Genomic DNA, 27,670 nt, shown 5'->3' on the forward strand with positions numbered 1-27,670 from the left:
TCCCCTCTCCTGGTGGTGTAAAGGAGGCCCTGGTACTGCCAGGGTGCTTTTCTTGGTATCCATGAGCCTGTGCATTGTACAAACGCATGTTTTCAAGGGGGAGAGGGTTCATAGCTTTCAGATTCTCAAAGGGCTTTGAAATGTCCAGAACTTTAGAAAACACAAAGAATATTCGGGTTGCAAATGTAGGCAGGCCAGGGAAAGGAAGAAATGAGATGTCATTCACATTAGCTCGTGGCATCAATGCCCTCTCAGCAGACCCTAGAGACAGTGGGAGTGCCAAGGCCCTGCCTTTGGAGCCAGGAACCCTTAGTAGCATCGGGTCATCTGGCCAGTGTTCCCCACACTCCCACAGCTGCTTGGGAGGAAGTTCTCTATGCTGTGATGGCAACCGACCCCTGCTCTGAAGGGCTTTCTTTCACAGAGACTTGGAAGAGTCCTGAGTAACTTGCCCATGGGGGAGAAACGGCTTCCAATGCTGTCTAGGGTTGAGCTGGGACACAAGGTCACCATATCCCCTGGACCAACGCTGGAAGGGCCTGGCCCTCAAGTGTTAGGGAGTGAGGTAATCCCTGCATGCCCCAGTGGCCAGAACAAGGCCATTTCTCACTACTAGAGGTCAGTGTGGGCTCTTCTCCACTCTCCAAAGGACTCAAAGACGGGCTTTGTCCTATCAAAAAAGGTCTCTGTTTAGTGAGAACAAAGAAGGATGTTTCTGGTAGATAGGTGTTCAGGCATATTTGACAGCTCTTCTGCTTCCTACAACTTGTAAGGAAAGACTATGGTTCATGTGAGACACATGCCCCATCATGGATGGTGACCTTCATGTCTCTCAGTGAAGGGGAGTCCCAGGCTGGAGGGGAAAGAGGCGTGCAGTAAAATGATAGAACAGTCCCATCACCAGAAATACCCCAAAGAAAACAAGACCAGAATCCTAAACACCTGCTTCTTCTCCCCAACACACCAACCCATCATTTCCAAACTTTCATCATTTGCCTCTTTTAAACAATTTATTTCACGTCAAAAAAAAAGGTTAATTAACTCAGTCTTTAACAGTGTTGCCACAGTTCTTCCTGCACGGAGGCCGTTTCTGCTGTTTTTCCAGCAGGAAGATGGAGATCAGGGAAGGTGACAGGAAGGAAGAGTGTCTGACCTCCACACCCTTCAGGAGGCAAGTCCCGAAGGTAGGTACTCATTTAGCTGTGAAGCTTATAAAAAACCCCAGCCACCTCTTGTCATGAAGATGCTCAAAGTAAGTGGATGAATCTGTTCAGATGCCCTGAAGTCTGGAAGTCTTCTTCAGAGTTGGGCATCTTTCAAAAATCGATCTGGGAAGATCTCCAGGATACGCAGTCATTTGACAGTTTCCAACAGAGCGCTCCTGCCCCTCCCAATAAAACACACAGCACTCTGGTCATCTTGACAAATACAGTGTCCTGGGGGCATGAGTCCCTTGTGCCACCCAAAAAGTATTTCTGCAGGGTTTAGAATATATTGAAAACTGCAAACCTCCTAAGTAAGAATGATCCCAGTGATGTCGGTAGCTTAGTGTTTTCTTTCCAAACTAATTATGTTAATATTCACCTACTTTCGTTAATGTTCACCTGGGTTAATAAGCAGCTGCTGGGATTTCTACATGAAGAGTGAAGTCACACATTTTCATTTTCCATTTTCCCATACAGTTGTTATCAAATCACAAAGATCCAGATTGTTTTTTATGTTGATTTACCTTAAACGAACTGTGCACCAGTGTTTCATCTAAATCAATGACCACACATTTCTTTCCATAGTCAAGCACCGTCACCTCTGGAAGGAGGTACTTAGCTGGCGGCTAAAAGGGAAAAATAAATCTGTATTACCTTTATGTAAAAGACAAACCAACCAGTATTGTATTATGCTATCTACATTATTGAGGGTATAAATGAAAACAAACATTTAAATGCCTGGTCAAGCATATAATGGACTTTTATTAAGAACAATAGGAATAAATAGTTTGCAAGTGAAGTTTTACCAAATACTGTGCCACTATTTGAATGACTACTATGAAGTCCTCGGCTTTGGGACCAGACAAACCTGGTTTTGATCATCAGCTCTGTCACTTTCTTGGTTGTAAATTGGGACAATAATACCTACCATGAAAGGCTGTTATCAGTTATAATGGCAATAACACACCCAGCATTTTGCCTCGCACATATATTGGTGGCTACAATTAGGATTAAAATGGATTACACAAAAATGAGTATTTAATTATAATAGGTACTGTTAAATGGAGGTCTGTTTCGTGGGGTCATGTTTTGCCTGAAATTCACTGTAGCACATATGTAGATTTTAGAGCTATGTTGGAATCACATAATTTTTTTTCTTTTTGTTTTTTAGTGACAGATTTTTTAAAAACTTGAAGAGGAACTATAGGCCCACCAGCAAAATGCAGCCTAGAGGTACCCCAACACTAGGAAACAAAACTCATCCAGGTACACGGCCGCCTTGTGTGCCACACTGGTGTAATACTGAGCAAATGTGGCATTTTTACCTCTTGGATTCTCTGCCTCTGAAAGTTATACTTTAATCCACATGTGTGTTGACCAAACAATCAATCTATTTATGTGTCTTTGTAGCAGATGACTCAAATATTGTGATAAAGAAGTCATAAAGAGTTAATAAAATGCTAGCTATCTTCAGCCAACCATAAAATGCTAAGTATCTTCAACCAACCTCACTCAATTTAGAGTATTTATTTCTTTAGGCTTTGCCTAGTTCTAGAAATGATCTTAAGTATTTTAGTCTGCTTTGTGGCATATTAAATATCCAATGCTAACTAATTAATTTTCTGACCTGAAAAGAAGGCCATACTTTCTTTAATATTTGATGCAAAACAAAACACAAGGAAATCTATTCTGAGCCCCTGAAGAACGGACAATTTAGTTCATCAAATAAAAGAAGAAAAAATGAAATCGAATTGTATTTCCTTTTACATGGCTATTTCCTCTATTTTTTGGTTCAAGCTGAAAGTTAGTCAATAACCAAAAGTTAATTTTGGACGTCAGCTGGTTCAATAGTGAATGTAACACAGGCAGTCAACAGGTTAGGCACATTTGCAAGTACAATGATCATCTCGGCAGAGAGGGACTGTCCAGGGTTGCCCAGGAAGAGGCTACATGTGGAGACATGAGTGCTTCTAACTTCAGAGGGGTTCTCTCTAGAGAGCGTGGGTGTTTCTTCCCTGCCAACGTCATCCAGAAGTAAAAGCCTTTACGGCCTCCCACCTCTCTCAGCTGGAAGCAATCCTCCCTAATTCTGCAGCACTGGGAAGGGATGTGGGGATGTACCTTGGAGACAGGCATGGAGGACCTAGAAAGGACTCTATCCTTTATTACAAACCAGTGAGTCAGCAGGTTATTTAAAAAATTAAATTTGCAAAGTTCTGTATCAAAGGGTGTTTTAAAAAGGGAGAGTGTGATGAGCTAAGTAAAGATAGTAAAGAGGATGGGGGTCATTTCTGTTGTTTGGGACAGAGCAGAAAGCATGCTTGTGACCAGAATAAAATTTGTTTTAATTTTTATTACGCAATTAGTTAACATAAAATACATTCTCATTGTAAAGATTATAGACACCTGAGAGTAAAACGCAATCATTCTCTTTTCTGTCTCCCTTTTTACTTTACTAACTATCCAGTCCTTTTCCTATGCGTTTATAAAGTATTGAAACATTTTAACTTATTAATTTAATTGTTAGCCTGGAAAATAAGGATTAGAAATTCTATCCCTAGCATCTCTGAAACCATCAAAGATCTGCCAAACCCAAGATCTTTGGGTTCATTTTCCAAACCCAAGAATAAAGATTACTTTCTTAGCACAGTTAACCCACACTCTACAAGCATTACGGTAAGTAAAACCCCTCTCAGTACTGTCTAAGAAAGAAAAGATGGAGAAGGATGAGAAGGGTGAGACTCATATTAAGCAAGCTATTGATTTTAACTTGTGCTGCAGGGAACAAGGCCAAGCTGGGGGGCAACAGGCTAGGAGGTTCCATTAATCCTCTGCTGTTTCCTAAATGCACACAGCTTCCTGGGAGCTTGGCTTTAGATTAATGCAAATTCTTCAGCCCATGGGTAAGAATTCTTTGGGACAGCTGCGTCCTTGGAAATGTAAGGATGCTATATAATGGCAATACACAGTGTTTTGTTGCTTCAGTTGATCTGTTCAGGTGATGCTTGAATCATTACCTAAGAAATGTCCTGAACCAAGTTTTCTCTGAGGTCTTCACAAAGCTGAGGAACAAGAGACATACCAGTCATATCAGGAAAGGTCTTTCTTATACAAAATGACTTGTTCAAATGTACACAAAGAGCAGTTCCGGGCGGTGGGTGGAGGAGGAAGGGACCATGGCTTATCATCCACGATTTGGGAATGGTATTCATTCCTGTTCTCTTCCTGGGAGTAAATCTGAAATTTCCTGTCCTTGGCAGAGAACTGGCAGCCGTGAATAGTTAACACTAAGCTTATTTCCTCTTGGAGTGCCCACCCCACAAACTCATAAATCTTACAGATGTAGTACCTCTTCCTGTACATTGGATTATTGTTTCCTTACTTAAGATTTCTCAGGCTCAAGGTCTGCGCGCTGTGCTCCCCAAGCCCTCAGAGCTCAGGGCAGATGTCAGGGCCTAACACAGGGGAGCAAGAGGAACTCTAGACTGGTTTTAATTAGAATAGCTATCGTGCATGTACGTTCTTCATGATGTTTTTGTGGAAAGAAGTGTACTATTGCTGTATTAAAAGCCTTAGGCAAACAGCATAGAAACATAGCTGTTAGAAAACAAGTCCTCTCCCCTTTGAGTGTTTTTATGGCTCAGTTACGCTGCCAGCATCATGTCTGGGGGCATCAGTGTGGGGTGTAATTTAAGCAAAGTGTGGGATCAGTAGGACTCAGGTCACAGCCCGGTGGTGTCCCTCACTGGGGCCAAGGCATTCTAATGCTCACCTCAAGCCTTAACCATCCATACTTGGTTTCAAACTTTCCTTCCCTCTGCATCTTTTCTTTATTCTTCAATACGTTTCACCAAACAGCCCATGAAGCTTCCTAGTAAATCCTGGCCCACAGTTGGGAGGTGAATATACTAACGGTAAGGATAAAGATGTCATTCCCCTTAGGTGTGCAAAACATGATTACTCAACAAATGGTGCTGGGATAACTGAGTAGCCACTTGGAAAAAAAGACAGTTTCCTACTTCATGCCTTCCACCAACATAAATGCCAAATGGATCAAAGATTTAAAGGTGTAATGGTGAAACTATTAAAAACTATTAAAATACTAGAAGAAAATATAAAATTAAGGAACATAAAGGATGACATTAATATTTACTTAAATAAAACTAAAACTTCCTTGAGGCCAAAATAATTATAAATAAACAAGGCCAAAAGATGTATCATACATCTGGGGAAACGTACTAATTGCCTTAAAATTTAAAACGATAAGCCACACAGCATAAAAAACGAGAAGAAATGAAGAGAGAAGAAGAAAGATAGCCAATGAACTTGTGAAAAGCTGTTCAAACTGAGTCATAAAGAAATGCAAATCAAAGTAAGAAATTGATACCAATCTTTTTTTTTGAGACAGGGTCTGGCTCTCTAGGCCAGGCTAAAGTGCAGTGGTACCATCTCGGCTCACTGCAACCTCCACCTCCCAGTCTCAAGCAATCTTCCCAAGTAGCTGGGACTACAGGCCCGTGCCACCATGCCCGGTTAACTTTTTGTATTTTTTATAGAGATAGCGCTTCACCATGTTGCCCAGGCTGGTTGCAAACTTCTGAGTTCAAGTGATCCACCCTCTGCAGCCTCCCCAAGTGCTGAGTTTACAGGTGTGAGCCACTGTGCCCGGCCTGATATCATTCTTTACTTTCAGATTAGCAAAGATTGAAACATTTGATAATCATTTTCAGTAAGGCTATGAGGCAATCTCATAGATACTTCATGGGAATGTAAATTAGCATAGGCTTTTGGAGGACAATTTGGCTTTAATGTACCAATACTGTAAAATATATCCTTTGACCTAGCATTTCCACAAATAGAAACTGATCACAAACAAGTCCACAAGCACACAGAAATGAGGATTTTTTTTTTTTTTTTTTTTTTTTTTTTGACAGAGTCTCACTCTGTTGCCCAGACTGGAGTGCAATGGTACCATCTTGGCTCACTGCAACCTCCACCTCCCTGGTCAAGTGATTCTCCTGCCTCAGACTCCCGAGTAGCTGGGACTACAGGTGAGTGCCACCATATCCAGCTAATTTTTTTTTGTATTTTTAGTAGAGATGGGGTTTCACCATCTTGGCCAGGCTGGTCTGGAACTCCTGACCTCATGATTCGCCTGCCTCGGCCTCCCAAAGTGCTGGGATTACAGGCATGAGCCGCCGTGCCCGGCCAAAATGAGGATTTTTTTTTTTTTTAATTACATTTTAGGTTTTGGGGTACATGTGAAAAACATGCAAGGTTGTTGCATAGGTGCACACGTGGCAGTGTGATTTGCTGCCTTCCTCCCCTTCACCTATATCTGGCATTTCTCCCCATGCTATCCCTCCCCAACTCCCCACCGCCCCCGCTGTCCCCCCCACTCCCCCCCAACAGACCCCCGTGTGTAGTGTTCCCCTCCCTGTGTCCATGTGTTCTCCTTGTTCAACACCCGCCTATGAGTGAGAACATGTGGTGTTTGATTTTGTGTTCTTGTGTCAGTTTGCTGAGAATGATGGTTTCCAGGTTCATCCATGTCCCTACAAAGGACGTGAACTCCTCGTTTTTAATGGCTGCATAATATTCCATGATGTATATGTGCCACATTTTTCCTGTCCAGTCTATCATCGATGGGCATTTGGGCTGGTTCAAGGTCTTTGCTATTGTAAACTGTGCTGCAATGAACATTCGTGTGCATGTGTCCTTATAGAAGAATGATTTATAATCCTTTGGATATATGCCCAGTAATGGGATTGCTGGGTCAAATGGAATTTCTATTTCTAGGTCCTTGAGGAATCGCCACACTGTTTTCCACAGTGGTTGAACTAATTTACACTCCCACCAACAGTGTAAAAGTGTTCCTATTTCTCCACATCCTCTCCAGCATCTGTTGTCTCCTGATTTTTTAATGATCGCCATTCTAACTGGTGTGAGATGGTATCTCAATGTAGTTTTGATTTGCATTTCTCTAATGACCAGTGATGATGAGCATTTTTTCATATGTTTGTTGGCCTCATGTATGTCTTCTTTTGTAAAGTATCTGTTCATATCCTTCGCCCACTTTTGAATGGGCTTGTTTGTTTTTTTCTTGTAAATCTTTTTTAGCTCGTTGTAAATTCTGGATATTAGCCCTTTGTCAGACGGGTAGGCTGCAAAAATTTTTTCCCATTCTGTTGGTTGCCGATTCACTCTACTGACTGTTTATTTTGCCGTGCAGAAGCTGTGGAGTTTGATTAGGTCCCATTTGTCTATTTTGGCTTTTGTTGTCAATGCTTTTGGTGTTTTGGTCATAAAGTCCTTGCCTACGCCTATGTCCTGAATGGTTTTGCCTAGGTTTCCTTCTAGTGTTTTTATGGTGTTAGGTCTTATGTTTAAGTCTTTAATCCATCTGGAGTCAATTTTAGTGTAAGGTGCCAGGAAGGGGTCGAGTTTCTGCTTTCTGCATATGGCTAGCCAGTTTTCCCAACACCACTTATTGAACAGGGAATCCTTTCCCCATTGCTTGTTTTTATCAGGTTTGTCAAAGATCGGGTGGTTGTAGCTATGTTGTGTCGCCTCCGACGCCTCTGTTCTGTTCCATTGGTCTATATCTCTGTTTTGGTACCAGTACCATGCTGTTTTGATTACTGTAGCCTTGTAGTATAGTTTGATGTCCGGTAGTGTGATGCCTCCCGCTTTGTTCTTTTTGCTTAGAATTGACTTGGCTATGCGGGCTCTCTTTTGGTTCCATATGAAGTTTAAGGTGGTTTTTCCAGTTCTGTGAAGAAGGTCATTGGTAGCTTGATGGGGATAGCGTTGAATCTGTATATTACTTTGGGCAGTATGGCCATTTTCATGATATTAATTCTTCCTAACCATGAACATGGAATGTTTCTCCATCTGTTTGTGTCCTCTCTTATTTTGTTGAGCAGTGGTTTGTAGTTCTCCTTGAAGAGGTCCTTTACATTCCTTGTTAGTTGTATTCCTAGGTATTTTATTCTCTTTGTAGCAATTGTGAATGGCAGTTTGTTCTTGATTTGGCTCTCTTTAAGTCTGTTATTGGTGTATAGGAATGCTTGTGATTTTTGCACATTGATTTTGTATCCTGAGATTTTGCTGAAGTTGCTTATCAGTTTCAGGAGATTTTGGGCTGAGATGACGGGGTCTTCTAGATATACAATCATGTCGTCTGCAAATAGAGATAATTTGACTTCCTCCTTTCCTAATTGAATATCCTTTATTTCTTTTTCTTGCCTGATTGCTCTGGCTAGAACTTCCAGTACTATATTGAATAGGAGTGGTGAGAGAGGGCATCCTTGTCTAGTGCCAGATTTCAAAGGGAATGCTTCCAGTTTTTGCCCGTTCAGTATGATATTGGCTGTTGGTTTGTCGTAAATAGCTTTTATTATTTTGAGATACGTTCCGTCGATACCTAGTTTATTGAGAGTTTTTAGCATAAAGGGCTGTTGAATTTTGTCGAAGGCCTTCTCTGCATCAATTGAGATAATCATGTGGTTGTTGTCTTTGGTTCTGTTTATGTGGTGAATTACATTTATAGACTTGCGTATGTTGAACCAGCCTTGCATCCCCGGGATGAATCCTACTTGATCATGGTGGATAAGCTTTTTGATGTGCTGTTGTAATCGGCTTGCCGGTATTTTATTGAAGATTTTTGCATCTATGTTCATCATGGATATTGGCCTGTAGTTTTCTTTTCTTGTTGAGTCTCTGCCGGGTTTTGGTATTAGGAAGATGTTGGTCTCATAAAATGAGTTGGGAAGGATTCCCTCTTTTTGGATTATTTGGAATAGTTTCAGTAGGAATGGTATCAGTTCCTCTTTGTATGTCTGGTAGAATTCTGCTGTGAACCCATCTGGACCTGGGCTTTTTTTGGGTGGTAGGCTCTTAATTGCTGCCTTGACTTCAGACCTTGTTATTGGTCTATTCAGGATTTTGACTTCTTCCTGGTTTAGGCTTGGGAGGAGGCAACTGTTCAGGAATTTATTCATTTCCTCCAGGTTTTCTAGTTTATTTGCATAGAGTTGTTTGTAATAATCTCTGATGATGGATTGAATTTCTGTGGAATCTGTGTTGATATCCCCTTTGTCACAAAATGAGGATATTTTTAAGAGAAATATTTGTAATAGCACAAAAGTAGAAATAAAGTAAATGCCATCAATGAAATATAAAACAATGAGGTAGATATATATACCTACTAATATTTGGAAAGATGTTTAAGACATCTTGTTAGAAAACAACAAGCAATTTGCAGAATGGTGGATACAACACAACTTCATTTATATAAATATGTTTGTGTTTGTCTGGAAAACTTCTGGAAGGATACATGACTTACATTAAAAGTGGTTATCTAGGTAGTAGGATTATATTGAGGGATATTTTCTTTTTACTTTAATCTTTCAACTTCATTTACATATGCATTTCCACAGGTGTTAATCCCAAATCTTGCAATATTTAAACATTAACCATGAGCTTAAATTATTGGTTAGTAAAAAATTAAAAGACCAAACCTACATATACAAACAGAGCAGCACACAAATGAAAAAAGAGGGGTGAGGTGACAGGCACAGATGGGGACCCCAGCTGGAGCTGCTCTGGTTACAGGCTTAGAGGCATTCTTTAGCTTCAGTGCCTGAAGAAAGCTTTCAGGAGGCTGCGGTATCTGGCTTGGAGGCTCAGCATGAGCCTGGATTTCTGGTCCTGTGTATGGCACCCTAAGCTCTCAGGGCTCCCAGCACTGACCAGGTCCCCCAGAGATTCAGAAAGGCCAGGATCACTCTGCTTATGTAATCTGCAGGGGCTCCCAAGACTTGATTCCAGGGTTTAGCTGGCCCTGGATGGACTTGGGATCAATCCTATATGCCAAGCAGGCAGTGGAGATCACACTGTACCCACTGCTTTTCTGGAGCTCATAATTCAAAAATGCAAGTGCCTTTGGCTCGGCTCTGTTTCTTCGGGCAAATAGTTCAGAGGTTCACATGGCCTGACCCAACAACATCTCACATGTAGGACAGTCGGCAGTTTATTGATCTATTACTAGGATCAATTACATAAGGAATTTTCTTCTTGTTTATCTTATTTCAGATTTCTGTACATGGCTGAGTTTAGATTTGTGGGAAAACGGTCTGTTTCTTCAGAGGGGTTTTAATACTGACAAGTGCTTTTGTTCTGCACTTAACTTTGCACATGGCTGCCAATTAGCTTTAGGAAAAAGCAGTAATAGTGATCTTGAAGGTAGAAGGAGAGATGGTACCTGCCATCTGTTTAATGTAGGTACCTTTGAAGGAAAAAAATATCAAAACCTACTTTGTGTAAAGGTTAAAGAGTTTTCTGGTATTAACTCTGCTGGGCATCTCCCACAAACTCTGGATAAAAAGTTGTGTTGCTAAGTCAGTCTTTTTGATCAAAGCCAGTTCTCCCAACAAAGTCCAACCCTCAGGCATATGGGCAAAGTCAGAATCACTCCACAAACTCTTGCAACTTGTTAGTCAATGAAGAGTTGGAGTTTTGAGAAAAATGAAATTACCATAATCTTTTTGGGCAATTTGTAAGTGACATGTACTACCAAAGCCTTTGGAGTCAACCTGTATGCATGAAATCCACTCCTTTCAATGTAAGATTACTGTGTCTATTGGATGTTCCCAGAAAAATATGTGAAAAACTCCAAGGAAAGAGAAATGAACAGATTTGAATCAAGTAATCTGAATCTGATAATCTTTGCAGACTAAAAAATAAATTTATAGACACATTTTGAAACATAAATCCTTCTCTAAGGACATGAGATTATTTGAAAGGTCTGGTTTGATACACACATCTCAACTGTAAGTTTCTTTTGGGAGTCAATCTTCAGTTTGCTTCTTGCTGACCAGCCTCAGGCTGGGTGACTCTGCTGGCAGAGCAGGAGGAAGAGAAGGGACAGCGGGGACAGCGGATGGCTGAGGGGTGGCTGGTGCAGGACTGTGCTAGGGTGGAACAAATTTCAGAGTTGACAACAGAAGTAGGGGTGGCCTCAGGGAGTGCCCAGCCGGGGCAGAGTTTCAGCACAGCAGGCCTGTGGGGTGGGTTCTGCAAGTTCAGATAATATAATTAGGGTGACTTTTCTGATTTTGGAGCTCCAGCCATGTTACCAACACTGATAGGTTAGAAATGGTATGGTCATCTGGGACCTGGGCTTGGTAAGCCCAGTTCCACTGGGACTGAACCTGCTGCAAAGAATTGTGTCTGGGCAAAGAATGTTCCCGCCAATCTATGGAGTTGAGGCTAAGATGGTGGGGTGTGGGTGAGGGCTCTGAGCAACCTCAGCTTGTTCAGCTTGGAGGCCCTTCTCAGAGAGAAAGGAAAAATGAGAATTGGGCTAATGGATGCTGGCTGCCCTGCTGTTCCTGAGAAAGGAAACTGTCTCTGTACAGAACTTCCTGCTCTCAGTTTAAAATCTAGCTTCAGTTTTCTTTTTAACAAAACAGAGTTGTTTACGCCACATGATAAACTCAACATAAGCAATAACATTTAAAAAATCCTATGTATCAGTAGGCCACAAGATTTTATGACTGTTTTAATAAATAAAATTAGATAAATATACATACGCTTGGTATGGGAATGACCTGCCTCTGGTCACCCTGAGGAAAAAGAAAAAAAAATCATTGTCAGGTTTGAAGAGAAGATCATATTCTTAAAAGAAACTTCAAAGCCCTCTCAAGCACGGCAGCTGCAGGATCTGCCGCTCCTGTACCTTGGTGGTGTTTAATGAACAGGAGGAACCTGAAAATTTTCCACAGTTAAGGCGAGGCTCCTTCTGTATTTCAGACACCCCCTCTCCTAACAAGCCAGGCTGGACTCCTGAGGCTCACAAACCATTTTGTGTATTTAAATAGCACCTCCCTTACTCCCAGGAATGCAATCCTTAATTTAAAAACAAAAATAAAAACTCATGTTTTAATCCTTGATTCCCTCTAATAACTGTTTGTTTTTTCTTTTAAGCGAGTTTTTCCCTAAAAAGACTAAGTCCATCTCATATGCAGGGAATGGGAGATACGTTCACCAAATTACAATTACCCACTAGTCATTCCAGGAGGTTCTCTGGGGAAAACTGGGAGAGGGACCAAGGCAAGGTACAAGAAGTTCCCTCCCAGGAAACAGACATGGGGACGGCTTTCTCCTTTAAGGGGAATAAAACCTGTATTCACAGGGAGTGTTAAGAAAACCTAGGCCCCAAGAAAAGGCCTCCATTATTCCTCAGCCCCAAATGCCAGCCATTCCAAACCTAATTGATGGAAACACTTCATTACAGCATTGTTAATAAATGCTAATAAACAACAGTTTATTTCCATTAAGCATTTCCAGTTTCTGTTTCTTTTTTAGATGGCCTAATAAGGCAATGCCCTGCTTCATGCCTTGTGCACTGAAGGATTTGTGAAAAGATGTGTCCACTTTTATTAAGAGGGTTACAGTGATAATGAGGTCTCACGTGAAGGGGCCAAACCTGATGGCTGGCAATGGCAGCCGCTGGCACCTTTCTGAGCTCTGTTTTGATGCTAAGAACCACTGAGTAACTTCTTGATTATCTCCAACCCCTAGTAATCACCTCTGCAGTATAAGAGCAAGTACCATTTCCTCTTGAGATGATCTCCACGGTTCCTTCCTTTTTCAGATTTCGGGCTTAAGGATTTTAAGCTTTCTTCTAACATCATTCAAGGCAGAGCTATGCTGCTTTCCAACAGACAATGCAATCAAATAAATTGAAGTTTTCAAGAACTTGCACAGAGAAATTCATTTCAGAAGCTCTTAAATAATATTATTCCTAATACTGGGACTCAAGAGAGGTCACAACTCCTACAGGCCTACTTGGTGGAGGACACACTTTTTAAAACACTTTTATTTTAGGTTCAAGGGTACATGTGCAGGTCTGCTGTATGGTAAACTGCATGCCAGGGGGGTTTCGTGCACAGATTCTGTCACCCAGGTACTATGTACTGCACCCAATAGGTAGTCTTTTGATCCTCACCCTCCTCCTAACCTCCACCCTCGAGTAGGCCTCAGTGTCTGTCACTCACTTCTTTGTGTCCATGAGTATTCAGTGTTTAGCTCCCACTTATAAGTGAGAACGTGTGGTATTTGGTTTTCGGTTCCTGCATTAGTCTGCTTAGATTAATGGCCTCCAGCTCCATCCACGTTGCTGCAAATGACACGACCTCTTTTTTTGCTTTACAACTGCATAGTATTCGGTGGACGTGATTTTAACCAGAAGCCTATTGGGTCTCCTTATTTTTATTTTATTTTACAGACGGGGTCTTGCTGTCACCCAGGTTGGAGTGCAGTGGTGTGATCATGGCTCACTGCAGCCTCAAACTCCTGGTTCAAGCCATCCTCCTGTCTCGGCCTCCTGAGTAGCTGGGGCTACAGGTGTGTGCTGCCACACGCAGCTGGGTCACTTTAGAGTAGAACTAGTGACATTCTCTTGTGAGGGACGCCTTACTTGTTGCAGCATGCTTAACAGCATCCCTGGCCTCTACTCACCAATGTCAGCAGACACTCCTTCCCCTTCTAGTGGCAGTCTGTCTTCAGACATTGCCACATGTTCCCTGGAGGGCAAAATCATCCCCAGTTGAGAAGTGCTGCTCTAGCAGTAGAGTGCAGACAGCCCTTGCACAGAGGTACACCTCCAGAACATACTTCCGATGAGATGAGCACATTAATGTGAAAGACCACGACAATGCCTCTGAAGGGTCTGACAAAACGCCCACTATGAGCAAGCAAAGGTGCTGATCTAGAAAGATACTTGGGCTTGAAAATGACCCTAGAAGCTTACATGTATGTATGTGTATATATACACCATGAGGTATGTATGTATTTGTGAGTGTCCAGCAATCCGTTTTACAATGTCCTTGCCCTTAGAGGTCCTCTGTGGTCTTTGCCATTGGGGTGCTGACTCCTCCCAGCCTCTGGAGGCTTCTGGCCTGTAGGTCCAGGTTGTGGCTGTGATGGTGGCAATGGCTGCTACCATAAGCCACTGCTGCAGAAGCAGCTGGAAACTCAAAGGCTCCAAATCTCCATTTCTCCAGGGCAAAAGTGAATATACAGGGTGGATGGAACCCTAGAGGTCATCTGTCCCATTCTGTCCACGGCCTTCCCTCTTCCTCTGGCATGCTGAATTCCGAGATGCACAGATACCCAAGGACTCGGCAGTAGAACTAGACCTGAAATCTGCTTCCACATCTAACAGGCCTAGGCTTTGTGTTCTGTCCTGATCAAGCTGAGTGCAAGAGGCAGAGGATCCTCCTCTGGGAATTCGCCGCCCCACTCTGACAGGGCTCTTTCTCTGGCGTCTGGTCTCCCGGGCTGACCAGCCAAGTGTTATGCAAATAATGTATCACTCCCACTTTGGATTAACTATATTGACTCAAAGTTATCATAATTCTTTAAAAAGCCATGTTGACAAATGTTAATAGAAGGAAGTTTATGAAAGAACACCAAGTCCAAGTGAGCTCAGCTTTGCTGGAGGAACTGTCTTCAAAGGCTTCTGTTTCCTGATAGATGCAGCTGAGTATCCCAGGAAAGCTTCCAGGGATGCCATGACATTTCTCCCTATCATTTCATCTACATAGACCCTATTTTTAAATAACTTTTAAATAGCAGCCATTCTCCTCTTTTTTCTCCTCTACAGGCCTGGGATACAAACTATGTTCTCTTCACTTACAGCAATTATCTACCCCAGTGATTTTTAAACTGGGGGAGGGAGAGTATGAGGAATCCACACTGAGAGGAGAGATCAGAATCTGGGCCTGGAACACTGATCACAGGGGAAACCCCTCAAACATATTCCACTAATATGCAGAATAAGGTTTAATATCTGTCAAGGCAAGCTGTCTTCCTTGTTTTCTTCTAAAAGTTTCTCGGCTATTCTTTGACATTGTTTGTCCCGGAGGAACTTAAGCCTTTCTATCCAGAACAGCACACACATGTCTCATAAACATGAGACATCAAAATCTTTCAATGATTTGAATCAACTTTGGTAGAGTCTTTTGGGTTTTCTTCGTAAACAATCATGCCATCTGCAAATAAGACTAATTTTGTATCTTTTCCATGTTTATACCAATTGTCTCATTTTCTTGGCTTATTCTATTAGCCAGAAACTACCATTGATTTTCCTGTGTTGTTTGCTGTTTATTTTTAGAAGACAGCTTTTTATCATGTTTAGTTTTCTTCTTTGGCGGCACTGTTGATTTTATATATAAAGGTTTATGGGCTACTATACAGTTCACGTATGAGACAGTTTGTCATAAAGTGCTCCCATTTATCCTGTATAATGCTTTTGAATTCTGCTTTATCTGATGTTAACATTGCCACTCTTGCTTTCTTTCTGTTTAATCTGCCTTATATATTTCGCCCAATTCTTTATTTTTCACCTTCCTTTATCTATATGTTAGATGTTGTGTCAGAAACTGTCACCTACTGTAATTGTCATTAGCACTGTCCATCAAATAATTCCAGTTTTCTTTCTAAATATGTGGGAGGATTACACTTCCATTCCCCTTGAAGTTAGATGCAGTCATGTGACTTACTTTTTTTTTAGATGGAATTTCACTCTTGTTGCCCAGGCTGGAGTGCAATGGCATGATCTCGGCTCACTGTAACCTCTGCCTCCCAGGTTCAAGTGATTCTCCCGCCTCAGCCTCCTTAGTAGCTGGGACTACAGGCACCCACAACCATGCCCAGCGAATTTTTGTATTTTTAGTAGAGACGGGGTTTCACTATGTTGGCCATACTGGTCTCAAACTCCTGACCTCAGATGATCTGCCCACCTCGGCCTCCCAAAGTGTTGGGATTACAGGGGTGAGCCACCATGCCTGGCTGTGACTTACTTTAACCAACAAAATGTAAGTTGAAATGAAGCATATTTTTCTGAGTTTTCTCAGTGAAAACTTTAACAGCCAGTGTGATTTATCACATTTCTTTGTCCTGCTGTGACAGTCACGGAAGCAAAGAGATGGGTTCTTCCTCAGCGTGGGCACGTGAACGAGGATAAGAAGGTTACACTGTCTGCTACGGTAGCTCCTACTCATATGTGGCTACTGAGCACACAAAATGTGGCTGGTCAAATTAAGATGTGCTGTAAGTGTAAAGTACACATCAGATTTTGAAGTAATAAGATAAAAAGATTATAAACTGACTAAAATGTTTTTTTCTATTGATTACATATTGAAATATTTTGGATATAGTTAAATAAAATATGTTATTAAAATTAATTTCAATTGTTTTAAAAATATTTTTATTAATGTGGCTACTGGAAAAAAATTAAATTATATATGTGATTCTCATGACATTTCTGTTCAATAGTGCCACAGAACAGACGGCTCAGCCTCAGCCAACTCATTATAAAGAAGTAGCATGAGTGAAAAATAGACTTTCATTGTTTAAGCCTCTGTGGTTCTGAGATTGTTACTGAAGCCTAAACAAACCCATACTGACTAGTATATCTACTCATTAGTCATTCCTCCCTTCTGATTTTGCTGAGAGCAGGAATATGCTGGGCTCAATTCCTCCCCTGTTGCTATTGGGTAGCCATGTGACAAACTGCTTTATCCAATTGGTTTGACTAATTCAACTGTATGCTGTTTCCAAGAATATACCTGTCATCAGATAGAAACGATTTTGGCAGTAAGTAAAAGAAATCTGCCAGGGACTATGTCAAGCCAATAAGACATAAGCAGAAGTCTCCTGGGTTTTTCTGTGAAAGCGTTTACTTTCCATAAAAGGGACAGGCATGGCCAGTGCCACCCCTCCCCTCTTCTTCCTTTAAATGTAGTCATGATGTCTGAAGCTTGTGACTTTGAGATCATAAATAGCAAACAGGATGAAGGCAAACATACCAAGGATAGGGGAGCAGAAAGACAGAACAGGTTCTTGATGGCATCATCAGAAATCTAAATCAACTCCAGCAACTACCTGACTCAGGCTTTTTATGTGAGAAAAATAATCCCCCATTTGTCTAAGCTATTGCTTGTCAGCTTTCTTCCTCCCCTGCCCCACCCCGCCTCCTTTCTTGACAGGATCTTGCTCTGGTACCCACAGTGGGCTGGAGGGCAGTTAAGGCTCACTGCAGCCTCAATCTCCAGGCCTCAAGTAATCCTCCTTCCTTGGCCTACCAAAATGTAGGGATTACAGGCGTGAGCCACTGTGCCCAGCAATTTTTATTTACTGACAAATTCCTATTTGATGGCAGGTATATTCTTGGAAATAGCACACAGTTGAATTTGTCAAACTACCTGATGCAGTCTTGGTCTTTGTTAGAGGAATCTGGTTCATCAAACTCGGTTTTACGCCTGTTCTTTATGTTATGTTTGCTATTTGTTCTTTTTCCCTTTCCTTAATTTTCATGGCTTGTTCAATTTGTTTATTTCTCCTTTCTCCCTCTGTGAATTTTAAAGATCTATTTTTCCAATTGTGCCATTGGTTACAGTTCTATTCCTAATAATTACATTTATTTCTACATTGTTTTCTGAGACACAGTCTTGCTCTGTTACCCAGGCTGGAGGGCAGTGGTGCGATCATGGCTCACTGCAGCCTTGACCTCCTGGGCTCAAGCAATCCTCCCACCTCAGTCTCCAGAGTAGCAGAGATTACAAGTGCACACCTCCACACCTAGCTAATTTTTTTTTTTGTAGAGATGGAGTTTCCCTATGTTGTCCAGGCTAGTCTCAAACTTCTGGGCTGAAGCGATCCTCCTGCCTTAGCCTCTCAAAATCCTGGGATTACAGGAATTAGCCACTGCACTCAGCCTATTTCTAACATTTTAAATTATTATACCATAACGGAGTATCAATCTCAACCAGATTAATTTTTGTTCCCTCTCTGAATCATTACATATTTTAAAAACTTTTGTCTCAATAGATAAACGAAATCTTGGTCACATACAGAATTTTTGGTTTATATTTTTTTCTCTCAGTAGCCTATAAACATTTTTTCATAGTCTTCTGGCTTTTAGTGTTGCTGATGAGAAGTCTGATACTAATATAATTGTTTGCCTCGAAAATAACTTATTCTAGTAGCTTGCAAGAATTTCTCTTTGTCCTTAAATTTCAGAATTTCAACAGATACATCTAGGCATGCGCTCCTCTACTAACGCTGCTGTGGACCTGGTGAACTTCAATCTGCAGGGTCAAGCTTTGTTTTCAGCTCAAGAAAATTTTCTTCTACTACTCTTTCTCTTTCTGGAACTCTTAACATTTGCATGTTCCATCTCCTAGATGCCTGCTGTCCCCTCTCACAATTACCCTCTCTGTGTTTCTGGTCTGAATGGTAAGATATTTCTTCTTCCACTTGCTTTTCCAGAACATGAATTCAGTTCCCAGCAATGACCATTCTCTCTTTCTGTTTGTTTACTGAATTTTTATATTTAGAACTCATGAGTTTTTAAGTTCCAAATGTTACTTTTGCACTCATAATTCATTTCCTGAGTTGTCCATTAAAGTTCATTTCCATCTTGTCCATTATTTTTACCTCAGTGGGAGTCTCACTCCAGCTTTTTCGACTTGGACCTTCTCAGTGGAGGCTGCATTTTTCTTTGCTTGTGACAGGTTGTATGTTCCCTTAGTGTCTGTGCAGGTCAGTCTATGAGGCTCTCTGGGACATGACAAATGAGGGAGGGCTGCAAGGCCCAGCAAGGAGGGCTTTTTTCGCGGCCCAGCAGAGCCCAAGTTAATAAATCTCAGAGATGAAGAAAGCCCCTATACTACTGGCTCCTCCAAGGCACAAGCACTGGAAGCAATCCAGCTCACCAGGGCAGCCCCTCCAAGGACCACACACATTGTGTGGGCAGTTGGGCCCTTTTCATGGCGATCTGCCAGCTCCTGCTGGCTAGTTGACCTCACAGGACTATACATTCAAGTGTTTGTCCAAGGACTCAGGGAGATACAAGCATTTTCCTCTGCTGGTGGTTCCCTGCTTCTCACTGAGTACCAGAGGGAATGAATCCTGTGCCTGCTCTCTACCCTAAAGGTGTCAGGAAAACTGTGGGTCTTAATGCACTTTCCAGGCTCTCCCAGCAGGCCCACCTGGGTTTATCTTGGGAGGGAATTTTAATAGAACCATGTGCCCAGGCATCATCTTCCCAGAATTCCCTTCTTTACATCCATATGTAGTTTTAAAATAATTTTTTAAATCATAAAAGTAATTTAAACTGATTTTATGAAAGCTGAGGGGAGAAAGCATAGAGGGAAGGAGAAAATCCTAGCTATACTTCCACCAGTATGAGCAATATGAGATAACCTCTTCGTATTTTGGCATACATCCTTCTAGTCTTATAAATGCTTGTGTGTGTCTATGTGTGAAAGAGCAAGAGAGACACTATATCCATTTCTTTATATCAGCAATATGTACCACATATCATTTTGAAGGGCTGTATGCTATCTGACTATATAGTTATTCTATAGCTTTTTTTTTTTTTTTTGAGACGGAGTTTCGCTCTTGTTACCCAGGCTGGAGTGCAATGGTGCGATCTAGGCTCACCGCAACCTCCTCCTCCTGGGTTCAGGCAATTCTCCTGCCTCAGCCTCCTGAGTAGCTGGGATTACAGGCACGCACCACCATGACCAGCTAATTTTTTGTATTTTTAGTAGAGACGGGGTTTCACCATGTTGACCAGGATGGTCTCGATCTCTTGACCTCGGGATCCACCCGCCTCGGCCTCCCAAATTGCTGGGATTACAGGCGTGAGCCACCGCGCCCGGCCCTCTATAGTTTTTTTTTTTTAAACCAATTGCCTTGAACATCAAGTTGCTTATAATGTTTTGATTTTATAATTTATGCTGGATGGTACCTTAAGGTTAAATCTTTGCACATTCATAATTATGTCTATAAAGTGAACTGCCTGCATCAACAAACAGGGATATTTTTAAGGTTTTAAGATCATATTACCAAATTTTCCTCCAGAAAGGTGTCACCAATTAACACTGTCAACCAGCAACTTACTTACATTCTCTATCCTCCCTCCTGCCACTCCATGCTAAAACCAAATATTAGGTTTAAAAATATCTTTGGCCGGGCGCGGTGGCTCAAGCCTGTAATCCCAGCACTTTGGGAGGCCGAGGCGGGTGGATCACGAGGTCAACAGATCGAGACCATCCTGGTCAACATGGTGAAACCCCGTCTCTACTAAAGATACAAAAAAATTAGCTGGGCATGGTGGCGTGTGCCTGTAATCCCAGCTACTCAGGAGGCTGAGGCAGGAGAATTGCCTGAACCCAGGAGGCGGAGGTTGCGGTGAGCCGAGATCGCGCCATTGCACTCCAGCCTGGGTAACAAGAGCGAAACTCCGTCTCAAAAAAAAAAAAAAAAAAAAAAAAAAAATCTTTGATAAGTTGAAAGCTGGAAAGCAGTATCTCATTATTTAGTTTGCATTTCTTTGACTACTAAACATGTTAAATATTTTTCACATATGTGTGCAACATTTTTCTTTTTTCACATTTGACTATCTGTATTTCTTATTTTGTGAATTCCTGTTCATGTCCTTTGCTCGTGTTATTTGGAACATAAAGTTTTATGACTTTTGTGTCCTCAAATGGCAACTGGCTTCATGATGAAGAATAATCTTTAAGTGATTTTTACCTGAGATTCCATTTTGACTGAGATTAATATTGTAACCCTTGTTTTCTTTTAATTTATACTTGTATGAGGTCTCTTCACTCATCCTTCTTCCTTGTACTTTTTATTTCACTCTTGTCACCCAGGCTGGAGTGCAGTGGTGCGATCTTGGCTCACTGTAACTTCCGCCCCCTGTGTTCAAGTGATTCTCCAGCCTCAGCCTCCTGAGTAGCTGGGATTACAGGTGCCCACCACCACACCCAGATAATTTTTGTGTTTTTACTAGAGAAGGGGTTTCGCCATGCTGCAGGCTGGGCTCAAACTCCTGACCTCAAGTGATCTGCCTGCCTCAACTTCCCAAAGTGCTGGGATTACAGGCATGAGCCACCATGCCCCTGGCCTCATCCTTATACTTTTAACTGTTCTGAGTAACTTCGTTTCAGATGTGTCTGTTAGACAGCATGTGGGTAGATTTTGGTTTTGACCTATTGTGACAATCTGACATATTTTATTTGATATATACAAAAGAACATATAACACATGTTTGTTGTTAAGGTAATTAAACGCAATTATTTTATTATCAGCTCTTCTCTATGTCTGTTTCTCTTTTTATCTATTTGTGAGTCTGCTACTAGTTGTTTAACTATTTCATGTATTCAATTTCCCAAGAAAGAATGTTATAAAAATGTGAAGTGACTCATTTAACTGCCATCAAACATAATCCTTGGTTGCTAAATGAGATATCCTTTATCAAAAAAGGTTATTTTTCTTGGTAATTTCAACTCTTTAAGTAAATGGCTGTACACACACTATCGCATATTCTTATTAAGGATATTCATCAAGGATGGGACAGACAGGCCGCTGCTGCGGTTTTATGGAGTGCACGATTCCGCATCAGTACTGACCTTCTGAAGCCCACCATTCTCCTCCACCAGTGGCGGAAGCACACTGGGGCTGCTGGGTGGAGGGGCCTCCACATTGTAATCACGGAAACAGCAGAAGAAGGAGCTAAGGATGCTGCGGCTCCTCTGCTTCTTTAAGCTGACATTGCACTGGGAAGCTGGAAACAGAAACAGAGCACGCTGTGTCCAACTGCAGTATGTACTGATAGGTGTAATTTAATGTGAAAATTTGAGTGTGCAGTGGCCCCCCAGGCCCCTGATTCCAGCCCTGAGGGTCTGCTCAGGAGGAGAAGATGAGGGGCTCCTGGAAGTTACTCCAGAGAACTGTTAATCCCATGTTAATCCCAGGAGCCAGCTGGTCAATGGAGTCCAATCCCTCTGGCTGGACAGGATCCCTTTGATCTCAGCCCAGCAGGGGCTGCTTGCTTATTAACTGACCCACCGGCAGGGTCAGTCCCCATCTGCATTTTTCAACCCAGCAGATGAGGTATTCCCACCCTGCACCAAGCACTACTTCAAAACAAACATCTTTTCAGGTACAAATCAGACTTGACAATTCCTGGGAAACATCTCTCCTTTAGAGATATCAAGAAAGAATCACTTTGAACCTAGGTTCTTGGACAGCCCCTGCTCACTATGGAAATGACTAACTTTGTGGGTTAAGAAATAAGACATGCAAAGGCACAAAAGAACCACCTGCTTAAACTCGCCAAGAGTTTGTCAAGAAGTTGGTGGGGGCCTGGATCCACAGTACTTAGGGCTGAAGGCTTCAATTACACTTAAAAAACATAAACAGCAGGAGATGTGGGATAGAGAACACGTGTTCCTGCCTAAACAGGGCCAGCCAGGGCAAAACCCGTCTTCATGAGATCCAAGGCAATACTGTGCCCTGGCCTGTCCTGAACTAAGGCACTGGAGGGAGTGACATACATCCTTTCAGTTTATCCAAAGCTCAGGACAAGCTGCCACAAGTCAGGAATAAAAGGTGAAAATTAGTATAGATGAAAAACACCCCCCAGGGGAGGACTGACAACTTGGAGGGGCAGGAGTCTTTGCCTGGGAATGCAGCTGGGACTGTCCCACCACATACCATGCCTGGGTGGGTCAGGGGTGCTCAGAGGAGAGGCCGCAGGCAAGGAACCACGCTTAGGGTTAATGGGAAAATCGCCAGTGCAGGAAATGACTTCAGTCCACAGGATAACTGTTGGAGTTATCTCTTCTCCCAAAAAGCAATTCTGGCACAATTCCTCTTCTTGTGCACTTACGAGTGATTTGTGTAACACCTTTCCTCCCAAGAGATCACAAAACCTTTGCTGAATGTTTTCGGGGTACTCTTCTGCCAGCAGCAAAACTAAGTGCATTCAGACGGAAATTCTGAAAAAGGACTGAAAAGCTGTTATTCCAGCAACTCCACAGATATGAATGGTTTCTAGTCTGGGTTTGGGCAAATGGCCCAGTAAGTATGAATTTAAGATCCGTACTTAATAAAGATGAGCTTCAGAACCATAAATCTCTGGGAAAGCTGGCTGTTTTTATCTGCCTCAAGCATCCTTGGGTGCATGTCACAGAGCACCAGCCATCTCATTTTCGGCATCTCATTTCAAAGGCAGGCCCGGCCAGTCCAGGCCACTGGGACCGCAAAGCATGCAGGCCTCCTAAGTGGCAGTGTGAGAAGAGATAATAACCACTGTTTACCCAGGGCCAGCCCTCTAGGTCCCAGTACTCACAAACCTCATCTCACATGCTCCTACGGAGATAGGTGTTACTGTTTCCATCTTCCTGCTGAGAAAATACAGCTATTGAGAAAATACAGCAGGACTGTGCCGGTTCCTTTGCCGGATTCAAACCCAAGTGGGCCTGTTTCAGAACTGTGTGATTTCCCCATGTGCCATGATGAATACAATCTTGAAACAATTTGGGTTAGATTAAGAAGGGGGGAACATACCAACTAGGGAGAGAAAAGCATTGCAATAAACTCGTATTTAATATAAATGATTCGTTAAACCATTTCATTGTTACTCTGGGTGTTTTAATTTTTATGCCACACTCAGATAATTTAGTCAGGGGAAGAAAAAAAATCCCTGGCTGATAGCACATTCCTCTGCAAGTAAACAAGCTATTTGTTCATGTCTCAGAGACACTGCGCAGTCTGCAGAAAGCACCTTCCCAGGTCCTATTTTCATCCTTGGATCACATGGATCTTCCCCATAACTAACCAGCTAATTAACAAATGAACTTACATACTAAAAAAAATCATAAACCTGGAGCCAGTACACTACTCATAATTTCCACCACATGATTACTTACTCTACAGAAGCTACACACAGCTAATGGAGTCAGTCAGTCGGCTGAGCGCCTGGGAGGCCAACAGGGAAAGGGCAGCTTACCCAGGTGCTCCCTTCTTTGTATAAAGAGGGAAGCAGCCAAAGTGGTCTCATTTTCATAGCTGTGGGAGGTTCCAGGATTCTTTCTTTCAAATAAGGTGAGTTCTAGGGCCTGCAGGAACCTCCTGGAGGCTCAGTGGCTAATTTGCTCAGCACTCTTGGATTGGTCTAGAACTCCCAAAATCAGGAGAGGTGGAAAGGGTAAATGGAAGGATTTCCTTAGGACCAGCACCGGCCTCACCCACCCTCAGCATTCACTTGCTCCCGAATAGGGCTCCAGACATGAGCGCTCTGACTAATAACCCTCCCGTCTTCCAGCCCCAGCTGCTACTTCTCCTTCAGCTATCACCCAGAAGGTCCTTGGTTTGCTCATAAACTGGTAAGAGAATTTTGGTTGACACATAAAATAAAAATTCACAGTTTAATGGACAAATGTTGACATTATAACATTAGATCAAAAAGTTAAACATGTATTATAATATATCTGATTTGATCATAATTAAGCAAAGCAAACTAAAACAGATTATAATTGAGAAAAGATTTGCAAGAAATATGTCAAAAGTCTAACAGTAATTGTCAGACTATGAGTGTTTACATTTCTTCCACATTTTCCAAATGTTTTCTGGTAATTATGTATTGCTCTAATAACGGGGGGAAAGTAAACAGTCTTTTGAACTGTCTTTCGGCAACTTTGTGCTATTTCGAAACCACACCCTCCTTCTACCCCTCAACCGTCAAGCTAATTCCTGTGCTTCCACACTCCAAGCCTGTGAGGCACACCAGGCAACAGCAGTGTTCTCAGCCTTGCAGAAGCAACGTGGCTACTGCCACGGCCCACAGCCGCTCCTGGTCTGTGATATCAACCAGACTGCACATATCCACCTCAAAACCAGAGGAGGCCCATGTGAAAAGAAGGTACCAAAGAAGTGTCCTTTCCCCAGGAGAATGCTCCCACTGACTTTCTCATCTGGCCTCCATGCCCCACCGCTCACCCTCCCCACCGCTTACACACAAAAGGGGTCTTGCTGCTTCTCTGCTTTGACTAAGACTTTACCTCTCACCACCTTTCCTCGCTTGCCCCTTAAGATGTTTCCACTGATAAGACACATGAGAGGTCTCCTAGTGGCCCAGGTATCCAAGAAAAAGGTCTTTTAGGATATTAGAGATAGTTTAATGCATACATCTCCCCATAATATTGGTTTTAAGAAATTACTTTGGAAGAGCAAAGGAGGGAGTAGCAACTATGAATATCAGTGTAAAATATTCCATAACGATTTTCATTTTTAAAAATCAGACTTAGGAGGAAGAAGTCATCAAAAGTCATTCCAGAGTTTTCTGTCACTTTTCCCTGATAACCTCCCCTATTCAAACCCAGCACCTGCCCACCTTACTCCCCGCTTCCTCCACAGTAGACTCCTCATCGCACTGACATGCCTTCTCCCACTCCTCCTCCCCGCATTTCCCCACTTCTCAGAGGATCCTGCTCTTCAGAGCCTGGCTGAAAGCCAACGGCACCCAGGAAGTCTTCGCCAACCACTCCGTGGGGTTTGCTTGTTCTTTGGCCACTAAACTCCCAAATGAATGTGTGTATGACTGAGCTGTGTCTTCAGGCCAGGCCAGTTCATCCACCTGTCTGCCAGACATCTCCTCTGGATGCCCCTGACTCAGCATGTCTAAATGGGGCTCACCACTCCCCTCTTCACTCAGGGTACCAATCTCCTAAGCTAAACATCTATCACCCTCCTTCTCTCATTAAGTTGTTGGTTCTGACATCCTAATTGGTTCTTAAATCTGTCCTTAGCAACTCCTTGCCCCTGCTCTATCCTCGCTCAGGTCTTCATCATTCTGTCCCTGGACCATTATGGTAGCTTCTTGACTTGTTTCCCTGATGTTGATTTTGCATCCCATAATTCTTGACATGATAGGTAAAGCCCACCGAGTTAGAAGAACGTATGGTGATTATGAATGTGGGTGATTATGAATGATGAATCTGATGCCAGCTTGCCTGGGTGCAAAATCTGGCTCAACCAGGAATAATACAGGACCTGGACAAGTTGTGTGACTTCTTTGTGCCTCAGTTTATCTGTAAAATGGGGATAACAAATACCCATCTTCCAGGTTTGTTGTGAGAATTAAATGAGTTATTATAAAGTACTCAGGACAGTGCCTAGAATAGAGCAAGCACTCTATATATTTTTTTCTTTTTGTTTTTTCAAAGCCAGGGTCTCACTCTGTCACCCAGGCTGGAGTACAGTGGTGCAATCCCAGCTCACTGCAACCTCCACCCCTGGGGCTCCAGATATGCTCCCATCTCAGTCTCCCAAGTAGCTGGGACTACAGTTATGTGCCACCACGCCCACCCAGTTTTTCTATTTCTAGTAGAGATGGGGTTTTGCCGTGTTGCCCAGGCAGGTCTTGAACTCCTGAGGCTCAAGTGATTTGCCTCCCAAAGTGCTGGGATTACCGTTGTGAGCCACCATACCCAGCCTAAACATTTTAGCTTTTATTATTATAGTCTCGAAAAAACTTTTGCTTCATAAATGAGTGGGGGTTCTCCAGGAACACTGGATCAAAGGCTGGATTCTACAGGCATATATTTTTTACTCTGATATCTGACAACTAGGAGACACAACTCACTATAACAGATCTTGGTTATATAAACGGTAACTCCGAGAGCAAAACTAGAAAAAATCTCAGGAAGTGATTCTAATCAATTGCTCTAAAAATTAGATACAGACCTAGGGAAGGAAAAGGGAGGGGTTGAGTGTCCCAGTGAGCTCTGCTGGGAGCTGTTTTCCCTTAGGAAAAGAACAATGCTTTCAAGTGCAGGGCAGGAAGCATACACTCTCCCGCCCAATCCCCTGACTTAATTCCCTCTGGGGCTGAAGCTTAGCTCTCTTCTGCTGAGCATTCTGCCTGCTGGGTCTGCATCTGGTTCCAGGGACTTCTTGCCTCAAGCTGTACATCAGAAAGGAGCATTGAGGAGGACCATGCAAGGAGGACAGCAGAGGTGGCTAGCTGACCCAGCAGTCTCCCCTGCCGGGTCCGCCAGTAGGCAACTACATGCTGCCATTTTCCCAAGGCTCAACCCGGGGCCAGCCTGCTTAGAAGGACCACCCTTCTTTTCCTCCTAATCCCTGCCAATGAAAACATGCCATGCAGTTGTAGCTCATTCCTGTAATCCCAGCACTTTGGGATGCTGAGGTGGGCGGATCACCTGAGGTCAGGAGTTTGAGACCAGCCTGGACAACATGGCAAAACCCTGTCTCTACTAAAAACACAAAAATTCGTGGGGTGTGGTGGAGGGCGTCCTTAATCTCAGACGCTCAGGAGGCTGAGGCGCAAGAATCGCTTGAATCTAGGAGGCGGAATTTGCAGTGAGCTGAGATCACAGCACTGCACTCCAGCCTGGGCAACAAAGCGAGGCTCTGTCAAGAAAGAAAGAAAGAAAAAAAGAAAGAGAGAGAGAGAGAAAGAGAGAAAGAAAAGAAAGAAAAGAAAAGAAAAGAAAGAAAGAAGGAAAGAAAGAAAGAAAGAAAGAAAGAAAGAAAGAAAGAAAGAAAGAAAGAAAGAAAGAAAGAAAGAAAGA

General features: G+C 42.6%; 1 protein-coding gene across 2 annotated transcripts in view; it reads right to left on the minus strand.

Moving 5' to 3' along the window:
• The window catches only part of CTDSPL (CTD small phosphatase like), a 128,137-nt gene that overhangs the window by 18,506 nt on the left and 81,961 nt on the right, over positions 1 to 27,670 (minus strand). Inside the window, exons 1-4 of one of the 2 annotated variants that reach the window (XM_064360139.1) lie at positions 22,788 to 23,189; positions 21,701 to 21,855; positions 11,801 to 11,833; positions 1,730 to 1,831 (exon numbers count right to left, since the gene is read on the minus strand). In XM_064360139.1, the coding sequence (XP_064216209.1) occupies positions 1,730 to 1,831; positions 11,801 to 11,833; positions 21,701 to 21,855; positions 22,788 to 23,058 (561 nt within the window). In that variant the 5' untranslated portion in view covers positions 23,059 to 23,189. Of the gene's footprint in view, positions 1 to 1,729; positions 1,832 to 11,800; positions 11,834 to 21,700; positions 21,856 to 22,787; positions 23,190 to 27,670 lie in introns of those variants that run through there. The other variant, XM_064360140.1, reaches the window with a different exon arrangement.

Source organism: Aotus nancymaae, unplaced genomic scaffold (genome assembly GCF_030222135.1).
Source record: "Aotus nancymaae isolate 86718 unplaced genomic scaffold, 86718_ANA_hifiasm-v0.15.2.pri h1tg000038l, whole genome shotgun sequence".
Lineage (NCBI taxonomy): Eukaryota > Metazoa > Chordata > Mammalia > Primates > Aotidae > Aotus > Aotus nancymaae.